At 42.1% G+C, this 11,759-nt stretch overlaps 1 protein-coding gene across 1 annotated transcript in view; it reads left to right on the top strand.

The window, feature by feature from the left end:
* Positions 1-7,635: 7,635 nt before the first annotated feature.
* Positions 7,636-11,759, top strand: part of LOC130912087 (beta-1,3-galactosyl-O-glycosyl-glycoprotein beta-1,6-N-acetylglucosaminyltransferase-like) — a 30,398-nt gene continuing 26,274 nt past the window's right edge. Inside the window, exon 1 of the mRNA XM_057829892.1 lies at positions 7,636-8,126. Coding sequence (XP_057685875.1) covers positions 7,816-8,126 — 311 coding nt within the window. The 5' untranslated portion in view covers positions 7,636-7,815. The remainder of the gene's footprint in view (positions 8,127-11,759) is intronic.

Below are 11,759 nucleotides of genomic sequence, written 5' to 3'. Positions count from 1 at the left end.
CAACCATTGTTCTTTAGGCATTATTGAACTGTTGTGAATTGTATTTGTTTTGTCTGATTCATGCTGATGAGTATGTAGCGGACAAAGGGGTAGGATTCATATAAGTTTTTTTACTTCTTCCTACTCCTTTTCAAATCTTATGTTTTGTTTTGTATTCTTGTATATCCATAATGTGATGCATGTTTTCGAAATAAATTCAATCAATCAATCAGTCAATAATGGAAACATTCTCGCACTGCCCCCACAAATAACACACCGTACTTGGGGGGACAGAGCCTTCTCCGTTGCTGCCTCTTCCCTTTGGAACTCGCTTCCTAAACCTGTCCGCACCTGTTCTGATCTTCCTACATTCAACAAATTGTTAAAAACTCCCCTTTTTAAACCGGCTTTTAATTTATAATTATTTTCTCTATTGTTTTATACTGCTCACATTGTTGGCAGCAAGGCAGGGGTTTTTTAAACATGGGGTTTTGACAGTTGCCGTCATATTTTCAGGAATTAAAACACCGTATGCTGGCTCTGAATTTCCGCTTTCACCCCTGACCTTGCGTCAAAAATTCAAAGCTTTAAATGGATTTATCGGAAAGTCACTTACATGTCAATGACATTTTTTTGGCCACTTCCTCAATCTCCGCCTATGATTGCTCGAGTGCGTGCCTCTTTTTCAGGACTGCCCTAAGGCAACATTCCTTTCACATTGTCAAAGGCAGAATGTAGCTGAGGTGGTTTCACAGCCGGCTAATTATGAGTACATATGTTTTCAATGTCTGAACAACACAAACCGTTAAATCTCCTACAATTCAATTCAATTCCTTTATTGTCGTTGCAAGCCAAGCAAACAACGAAATTGGAAAGCTACTCTGCGGGACCAAAAAACACAAGACAGTAAAATAACACACAACTTAAACATACAGTGGTACCTCTACATACGAAGTTAATCCGTTCCAGGACCTTGTTTGTAAATCGAAATGGTCGTATGTCGAGCAGGATTTTCCCATAGGAATACATTATAATTCCATTAATTCGTTCCACAGCCCAAAAACCTGCACTAAATCCTTAAAAAATACTGCTGGTGCTATTACAAATGGCAATTACACGTAGCAAAACAAATAAATTATAAATCAAAATTGGAATAATATAATAAAAAGAATAATAATAATTCCTGTAATAGTGTAACGAATCGGGTTCTAATAAAACGGACGTTTTTTCGTGTACCTGAACGCACCGCGGGGCTGACGTGCCTGGACCGGTGAGCTTGAGTTTCACTTTCACTTTGAATTTTCTCTTGAGAGCACCGTCAATTGCGGCAGACAGCAGGCGTTTTGTGTTGAATAAGTTGTGAAAGAAATGATGAAAACGTGGCGAAGCTGGCGATTTCTTTGGAGATGTTACCACAATAAGAATTGTCAGCTTAATTTATAAAGACTGGCGAACGATGGTCGGAGGAGGACCGTGGAGATGTATTGTTGAGCCATTTCACGGATGCCCACCCCACGCTCATATTTTTCTGTCATTTGCATCTTCATTTAGAAGGTAAGCATCAACTTTTTCCTTGTTTCACCACCTGTACCAACCTTTTCTGAAACCTGTGTTGATTTGTCACACAAGAAAAACCGCCGTGCATTCGTCTGCGGTGCTGCCATTGTCGTCGTATTTCGAGCATGTCGTCGGATGTAGAAACAAATGGCGAGTCAAATTTTACGTCGGATGTCGAAAAGTTCGTGTGTCGAAGCTATCGTATGTAGAGGTACCACTGTACTACTAAATAAAAGACAAAGAATAAATTATTGTGCAAAAGTCGCTACATAGCAGCATCATGAACAATTAGTGCTGTTCAGTGTTGAGAACGCGGGTGGCCCTGGGAATCTCCGAGTCTAGTTGTACGTGTGATCTCATCGCCTTGTATCTCCTCCCAGATGGCAACAGTTCAAACAGGATGGGAAGTCTTTAATAATGTTCTTAGCACCAAAAGTTCTCACACCAACGCTCGTCTTGCAAAAATTTACCCCACTACCACTGACAGCTGCAATAGATGCAAACAATCACCCGCTAACCACACGCATATGTTCTGGACATGTCCTAACCTTGCTGGTTTTTGGCGCCAGATTTTTGACACTCTGGAAAACGTGACTGGCACAAACTTGGCAAACGATGCATGTATAGCACTTTTTGGCTGCCCTCCTCTATCTCCCACTCTACCCGTGCCAACACGGCATCTAATCGCTTTCACGACCTTATTAGCGAGACGTCTTATTTTGCTTAAGTGGAAACATGCACTTCCTCCATCATTCAATAGTTGGCTCGAAGAGGTTCTGACTCATTTAAAGTTAGAAAAGATAAGACTCTCAGTCTCCGGCAGGGAAAATATTTTTCACGAAACCTGGCAGCCCTTTAGAGACTACCTGGATGGATTAATAATCTCCACAGAATTGCAACCAGATGCCCTGCCCCACCCCCTCCCCTCTTAAATTCATTTTGAGGCTTTTTTTTTCATTTTTATTTATTTATTTTTTATTTTTTTATTTTTTTTTTCTCTCTCTCTTTTTTCTCTCTCTCCATAGCATTCAAGCCTACCTACTGTGCTACGGTATGCTCGAATGGTGCGTTTTGTTTTCCTTGAATTTTATTTATTTTCTTTTAAAATTTTCATTACTATTATTTTGTTTTTGTGTGTGTGGGTATGTGTGTGCGTATGTGTGGTTTGTGTAAAATAGATGAGGACTTGCTCATGATACAGCCAAACATAACTCCTGTTTTGTTTTTTCTCTCTCATGGCAAAGACAAAGTGTTGTTATCTACCTATCCTTTGTTAATTTTTTTTTTTTTTCTTTTTTTTCTCCCATCTACATCAAATGTGCCATGAAAAAGACTATCTGATCTGTTATCTCAGATGTGGCTGAGAACTACTACATCATGTCAATGTATTCCAAAGCTCAATAAAAAGATGTATACAAAATAATGTTCTTAGCTCTTTTGAGGTGTCGCGCAGCAGCAATGTGGTGGCAGAGAGGAGCCAATAATTTTCTCCGCCGCTTTCACCACCCTCTGCAGTGATTTTTTGTCCGCTACCGAGCAGGTTCCATACCACGTTGAGATGCAGTAGGTAAGGATGGACTCAATAGCTGCTCGGTAGAAGGCAGTCATTAGTTCCTTGCCCGTGTTGTTCCTCCTGAGGCCGCTCAAAAAGTTCCTCACCACCACGGCCGAGGAGTTAGCTGACCAGCAGAGGTCATCAGATAGGTGGACGCTGAGGAATTTGAAGGTCTTTACACGTTCCACACATACTCCATTTACCCAGAGAGGTGCCGGTTCTGAGGCAGGCACCTTCCCATAGCCCACTATTATTTCCTTGGTCTTGGTGGAATTCAGAACCAAGTTGTTCTCCAAGCACCATGCTGGCAGTCGCTGTACCTCATCTCTGTAGGCAGATTTGTCTCCTCCAGAGATGAGACCAACAACAGTTGTGTCGTCAGCAAATTTTATGATGGTGTTTGATGACTGGACAGGTGTGCAGTCATGAGTAGCTATACAAGGAATAGAGAAGTGGGCTCAGCACGCAGCCTTGAGGGGCTCCAGTGCTCAGTTTGATGGTAGGGATGTGTAGTGGCCGAGTTTAACATACTGTGAGCGGTTAATCAGAAATTCCTTGACCCAGGAACAAATGGAGGGGAGGAGGCCAAAGTGAAGCAGTTTGGCCACCAGGATTTTGGGGATGATGGTATTGAATGCAGAGCTGAAGTCAATGAAAAGCATCCTGACGTAGCACTGCTGTTGTTCCAAGTGGCTCAGTGCTGTGTGGGTTGCTATGGCAATAGCATCTTCAGTTGACCGGTTGGCTCTGTAGGCAAACTGACAAGGATCAAAGGAGGGAGGAATGCTGGCTCTGATGTGACGCAGGACCAACTTTTCAAAACACTTCATCACAGCAGGAGTGAGTGCAACTGGCCTGAAGTTGTTATGGTCTGTGGAGTCTGTTTCGGCACAGGAATGATGGTGGCTGTCTTTAAGCAGGGTGGAATGCAGGCTTGTGACAGGGAGATGTTGAAAATCCTGGTAAATACGCCGGCAAGCTGGTCAGCACAGGACTGGAGTACTCTGTTTGGAACCCCATCCGGTCCAGCAGCTTTCCTCGGGTTCAAAGACCTCATCACACGCCTCACATCGTGTTCCTGCAGTGAGAGTGTGCACGTATCGGAGGCTAGAGGGGGCGGAGGTACTGGAGCGGGCCTGTTAACCTCAAAACTGGCAAAGAAAAAGTTCAGCTCCTCAGCCAGTGAGGCGTCAGCATGTGTGGTGCTGTTGCCGCTGCCTTTATAGACCCTACTCACGTGACGTCACAGCCACGCCCCCGCGCCATGTTGTCCGTATACTCGTCATGTTAATGCATTAGCGCTTCGTAAATTCCTCCTATTATGGCGTGTTTTTCTGCTCGTTAACATTAATAATCAAAATGGTGAAGTCGTGTGTGGAGGTCGGTTGCAAAAACAGAGAAGATAGACGGAGAGACTTGAAGTTTTACCGTATTCCGAGAGACCCGAAGAGGAGACCGAGATTGACTGCTGCAATTCGACGAGAAAACTGGGCTCCAAACGACTACCACAGATTATGTAGTAGTCATTTTATATCTGGTAAGATGATTTTAATATATATTTAGAGGGTTTTGGGCTGACAACCACAATTAAGATCATTGCTAGGCTAATCGCCGACAACATACACTCAGACGTTGTGAATGAACTACCTGAAAATATATAATTATAAGGGGATAATAAGACAGTTGTCATACAATTAATTTACAATTTCACTATTGAGGTCAAAAGCCAAAAAATACAACTAGGGACAATCTGGAGTAGTGCTATCGCAGTTCTTATTTATTACATATTATATATGTACAGTGCCTTGCAAAAGTATTCGGCCCCCTTGAATCTTGCAACCTTTCGCCACATTTCAGGCTACAAACATAAAGATATGAAATTTAATTTTTTTTGTCAAGAATCAACAACAAGTGGGACACAATCATGAAGTGGAACAACATTGATTGGATAATTTAAACTTTTTTAACAAATAAAAAACTGAAAAGTGGGGCGTGCAATATTATTCGGTCCCTTTACTTTCAGTGCAGCAAACTCACTCCAGAAGTTCAGTGAGGATCTCTGAATGATCCAATGTTGTCCTAAATGACCGATGATGATAAATAGAATCCACCTGTGTGTAATCAAGTCTCCGTATAAATGCACCTGCTCTGTGATAGTCTCAGGGTTCTGTTTAAAGTGCAGAGAACATTATGAAAACCAAGGAACAAACCAGGCAGGTCCGAGATACTGTTGTGGAGAAGTTTAAAGCCGGACTTGGATACAAAAAGATTTCCCAAGCTTTAAACATCTCAAGGAGCACTATGCAAGCCATCATGTTGAAATGGAAGGAGCATCAGACCACTGCAAATCTACCAAGACCCGGCCGTCCTTCCAAACTTTCTTCTCAAACAAGGAGAAAACTGATCAGAGATGCAGCCAAGAGGCCCATGATCACTCTGGATGAACTGTAGAGATCTACAGCTGAGGTGGGAGAGTCTGTCCATAGGACAACAATCAGTCGTACACTGCACAAATCTGGCCTTTATGGAAGAGTGGCAAGAAGAAAGCCATTTCTCAAAGATATCCATAAAAAGTCTCGTTTAAAGTTTGCCACAAGCCACCTGGGAGACACACCAAACATGTGGAAGAAGGTGCTCTGGTCAGATGAAACCAAAATTGAACTTTCTGGCCACAATGCAAAACGATATGTTTGGCGTAAAAGCAACACAGCTCATCACCCTGAACACACCATCCCCACTGTCAAACATGGTGGTAGCAGCATCATGGTTTGGGCCTGCTTTTCTTCAGCAGGGACAGAGAAGATGGTTAAAATTGACGGGAAGATGGATGCAGCCAAATACAGGAACATTCTGGAAGAAAACCTGTTGGTATCTGCACAAGAGCTGAGACTGGGACGGAGATTTATCTTCCAACAGGACAATGATCCAAAACATAAAGCCAAATCTACAATGGAATGGTTAAAAATAAACGTAACCAGGTGTTAGAATGGCCAAGTCAAAGTCCAGACCTGAATCCAATGGAGAATCTGTGGAAAGAGCTGAAGACTGCTGTTCACAAACACTCTCCATCCAACCTCACTGAGCTCGAGCTGTTTTGCAAGGAAGAATGAGCAAGAATGTCAGTCTCTCGATGTGCAAAACTGATAGAAACATACCCCAAGCGACTTGCAGCTGTAATTGGAGCAAAAGGTGGCGCTACAAAGTATTAACGCAAGGGGGCCGAATAATATTGCACGCCCCACTTTTCAGTTTTTTATTTGTTAAAAAGTTTAAATTATCCAATAAATTTTGTTCCACTTCACGATTGTGTCCCACTTGTTCTTAATTCTTGACAAAAAATTAAAATTTTATATCTTTATGTTTGAAGCCTGAAATGTGGCGAAAGGTTGCAAGGTTCAAGGGGGCCGAATACTTTTGCAAGGCACTGTATGTAGTGAGAGTGCTATGGCTAAACCATATAAAATTTAAAAGCCCTAGCTCCATTGACAAATGACATGAAGTACATTAGACTTGACAGTGGATGTTAGCAAGAACATAAGATTTTGAATTGAAAATTTCGTAACTCACCTTCCCGAGCACAAGATTCCTGCCGAATTTTCGTGTACGAAGACCTGTTTCACCCAACCAGCAACGTAGCATTTATAAGCCTCCAAGCTCTTAAAGTTTTTCAAACTTTCGTGAGAATAGGCTGATTTTGTGTGGACAAGATAGTTGTAAATATCAGGGTCAGGCAAAGACGGCGAAGACAGCGGGTCGAAAAACATCGATTTAGGCATCAAATATGGATCTGGCGAATGGATAAACTGAAGCTTTTCCACATAACACGTTTTATGCAATGCATCCAATGAGTCAGATAACACCGGGGGCTTCCATGAATTGCTCTATAACTTGCACGACTAATTGAAAACAATGAGAATAGGTCTAAAAAATACGGACAATATGGCGGCCGGATACAGCGACACATCATTTTGTGACGTAGGTGAGTAGGGTCTATAGTTTGTTATGTGTTGTATCCCCTGCCACATCCTCCGAGGGTTGTTCTGTGATAGATGGGCTTCTATTCTTCTCCTGTAGGCCTCCTTTGCCACCTTGATGCCCCTCCTCAGTTCAGCTCTGGCAGTGCTGTAGAGTGCCTTATCTTTTGACCCGAAAGCGCTATTACGCTTTTTAAGGAGACTCTGAACTTCGCTAGTCATCCAGGGCTTTTGATTGGAAAATATACGAATGTGCTTAACAACTGTAAGATTGTTAACACAGAACTGGATGTATGATAACACAGTCTCAGTATATTCCTCCAGGTATCCGTGGTCAAATAAATCCCAGTGTGTGTCATCAAAGCAGCCCTGCAGTTGAGAGAGAGCATCCTCGGGCCACACTCTGATGGATTTGATGGCTGGCTTTTGTGACCTCGCGAGGGGGGAGTATGTGGGAAACAAGAGCAGAGAGAGGTGGTCAGACTGGTAAGCTGAGAATGTGGCTTATTGTTTATCCATCTGTTAGTCAATCTCTTTTCTGTGTTTCGTGTCACTAAGTTTACAGATGAAGTCAGGGGAAATACATCGAGACCTGGACGCGAGCCAGCTATCTTGAAAAACTTGTGTGAACAACGTATCACTCGCTGTTCCAGTCAGGTACAATTACCGACGTCTGACACGCTAAAATTTCACACCGTGATCTTGACACTGAAAAGCAACAGCTCGATTTGTATGCTTTCATAGCCAATAATGAGACTGATTTTGACGAGACGAGTAGGATATTTCTCCGTCAAGCTTGCTGCCCTGCTGGCCACCCTGGCTATACTCTACCTGATCAGCAAGGGTTACCGGAAACCCGACTCCAGCAGGAAGACTTTTAAATTTACCCAGCTGGGCTACGATGATGAAAACAGGCCAGAGAAGGTGTGCAACTGCCAGGCCATCTTGGAAGGTGACAATGAGGCGCTGGCAGAGGCCAAGCTATTGAATCTGGACCGGAATTTCCGCAAACGCGTCCAAGTTCCGGATGAATTTTACGTGAATGCCAGCAAAGACTGCACGTGAGTAATGAGTATACAGTGGGACAAATTTATTTATAATTTGTATTTAGTCAACCACTAATTGTTCAAGTTCTCCTACTTGAAAAGATTACAGAGGCCGGTAAGTGTCAACGTGGGTAAACCTCAACAATGAGAGACAGAATGTGGAAAAAAAAAAAAAACAACAGAAAATTACATTGTTTGATTTTTAAAGAAATTATTTCCAAATTAGAGTGGAAAATAAGTATTTGGTCACCTACAAACAAGCAAGATTTCTGGCTGTCAAAGAGGTCTAACTTCTTCTAACGAGGTCTAACGAGGCTCCACTCGTTACCTGTATTAATGGCACCTGTTTTAACTCATTACCGGTATAAAAGACACCTGTCCACAACTTCAGTCAGTCACACTCCAAACTCCACTATGGCCAAGACCATAGAGTTGTCGCAGGACACCAGAGACAAAATTGTAGACCTGCACCAGGCTGGGAAGACTGAATCTGCAATAGGTAAAACACTTGGTGTAAAGAAATTAACTGTGGGAGCAATTATTAGAAAATGGAAGACATTCAAGACTACTGATCATCTCCCTCCATCTGGGGCTCCATGCAAGATTTCACCCCGTGGCGTCAAAATGATAACAAGAACGGTGAGCAAAAATCCCAGAACCACACGGGGGGACCTAGTGAATGACCTACAGAGAGCTGGGACCACAGTAACAAAGGTTACTATCAGTAACACAATGCACCGCCTGGGAGTCAAATCCTGCACTGCCAGACATGTCCCCCTCCTGAAGCCAGTACACGTCCAGGCCCGCTTGCGGTTCGCTCGAGAGCATTTGGATGATCCAGAAGAGGACTGGGAGAATGTTATGGTCAGATGAAACCAAAATAGAACTTTTTGGTAGAAACACAGGTTCTCATGTTTGGAGGAGAGAGAATACTGAATTGCATCCGAAGAACACCATACCACCTGTGAAGCATGGGGGTGAAAACATCATGCTTTGGGGCTGTTTTTCTGCAAAGGGACCAAGACAACTGATCTGTGTAAAGGAAAGAATGAATGTGGCCATGTATCAAGAAATCTTGAGTGAAACTCTCCTTCCATCAACAAGGGCATTGAAGATGAGACGTGGCTGGGTCTTTCAGCATGAAATTGATCCCAAACACACAGCCAGGGCAACAAAGGAGTGGCTTCTTAAGGAGCATTTCAAGGTCCTGGAGTGGCCAAGCCAGTCTCCAGATCTCAACCTCATAGAAAATCTGTGGAGGGAGTTGAAAGTCCGTGTTGCCCAACGACAGGCCCAACACATCACTGCCCTAGAGTAGATCTGCATGGAGGAATGAGCCAAAATACCAGCAACAGTGTGTGAAAAGCTTGTGAAAACGTTTGGCCTCAGTTATTGCCAACAAAGGGTACATAACAAAGTACTGTGATGAACTTTTGGTATTGACCAATTACTTATTTTCCACCATGATTTGCAAATAAATTCTTTAAAAATCAAACAATGTGATTTTCTTTTTTTTCCCCACATTCTGTCTCTCATGGTTGAGGTTTACCCATGTTGACAATTACAGGCCTCTTTACTTAATATTTAAGTGCGAGAACTTGCACAATTAGTGGTTGACTAAATACTTATTTGCCCCACTGTATTATAGAATAAAATAGCCCTTTATTATCATTATACCACTATATACTGTTAGCGAATTATGCTAGCGGGCGCTATATGTAAACAGAGATTTTCTGGCGAAACTTCTTGTGAATAAATGCTTAAATCCCTGAATTCTTCCTAGATATGGACGTAAAACAGTCTCGATTCTTGGTTCAAAGCAAATAAACCGTACAGTTAGCGTTAATTTTACGTGTATTGACGAAGTACAATGCTACTATGTTAGCGAATGAGGCTAGCAGGCGCCTGGCGTAAAAGGAGCTTTTCTGGCAAAAAATCTTGTGAATAAAAGCTTAAATCCTCGAATTCTTCATAGATATGGACCTAAAATTGTCTCGATTCTTGGTTCAAAGGAAAGAAACCGTACAGTTAGCGTTTATTTCACGTCACGTTTATTAGGGTGACCATATTTTGATTTCCAAAAAAGAGGACACTCGGCCCGGCCTCGAGATATTTGAATTTTACTCAAAGACCACTCAAAGATGCGTATATCTCCCACTGTTTTTACTCAACAGGCTTTATTCTTCCTAAAAAAATAATCAAACCATTAAAAAAAAATTATTTAAAAAAATAATATAATGCAGACTCATGTAAATGTATTCCAGTTAATACACACACAGTTGGCTATGTGCCAACTCAACATTTTTTAAAATTACGATCACGACAGTTGTCGTTGACAAAATGTTATTCCCACTCAATTTTTATTCTCATACAATGTTCTAAATTGTACGCAAACAATAACTGAAATAAACTGACAAGCGATTCAACCAGCATGTTTCCAAACGCAGCAGTTCAAATTCAAAACTACATTGCCCATAATGCCTAGCGCAGCTGAGCTCACTGATTGCTACCCTATTAGCGAATACGGGAGCCGAGGCAAAATCAGACTTTGCTATAAAAGTTTACAACCATCGACAGCGCAAAGATGTGACAACAAACGGGATTTTACAGATTACACCAGTACAAATCTCCGACAGAAGTCAACAGTTGCCATTATATACGTATTTATCGTAAAAAAACTCATAAGCAACACAGCTATTTAGCTCTACTAGCATTCAACCACTAACTAACGCAGAACAATTACAAGACTCATACAATATACTGCATCTCTGTGTACACATAAAACCCTATGTACAACAGAAGACACGTGATCGACATTAACAGGAGAAACTTACAGAAAAGTGTATGGAGCCACGTCTTTTAAAACTTCTTATTGAACTCCTTACTGAAGTCTGAGCTCTCGCCAAACCGTCAGTAGATGGTGGTAATTCCCCATGAAACAAAGGGTGAACAGCCAACAAAAAAGAAGATCTACTCCTTCTCCCGCCCCTACTAGTAGGAGCAACGTCAACGCAGGCAAGCGCTGCCCCCTAGCGGCCGGAGGAATTCTCTTCAAGTTGGTCCCGTAAAAAAAAAAAATCATAAAAACCGGGCATTTTTATGAATTTATAAAACCCGCCCGGACAACGAGGATACTGCGTGAAAGTAGGACTTGTCCGGGCAAAAGGGGACGTTTGGTCACCCTAACGTATACTGACGAAGTACCATGCTACTATGTTAGCGAATGAGACTAGCGGCCGCCTGGCGTAAAAGGAGCTTTTCTGGTAAAAATTATTGTGAATACATGCTTAAATTCTCAAATTCTTCATAGATATGGACGTAAAACAGTCTCGATTCTTGGTTCAAAGGAAAGAAACCATACAGCTAGCGTTTATTTTACGTATATTGACGAATTACCATGCTACTATGTTAGCGAATGAGGCTAGCAGGCGCCTGGCATAAAAGCTTTTCTGGCAAAAAATCTTGTGAATAAAAGCTTAAATCCTCAAATTCTTCATAGATATCGACCTAAAATTGTCTCGATTCTTGGTTCAAAGGAAAGAAACCGTACAGTTAGCGTTTATTTCACATCACGTATATTGACGAAGTACCATGTTACTATGTTAGCGAATGAGGCTAGCAGACGCCTGGCGTAAAATGAGCTTTTCT

Source organism: Corythoichthys intestinalis, chromosome 2 (genome assembly GCF_030265065.1).
Source record: "Corythoichthys intestinalis isolate RoL2023-P3 chromosome 2, ASM3026506v1, whole genome shotgun sequence".
Taxonomy (NCBI): Eukaryota; Metazoa; Chordata; class Actinopteri; order Syngnathiformes; family Syngnathidae; genus Corythoichthys; species Corythoichthys intestinalis.
The sequence above is the reverse complement of the archived record's forward strand: the minus strand, read 5'-3'. Positions and strand labels throughout refer to the sequence as shown.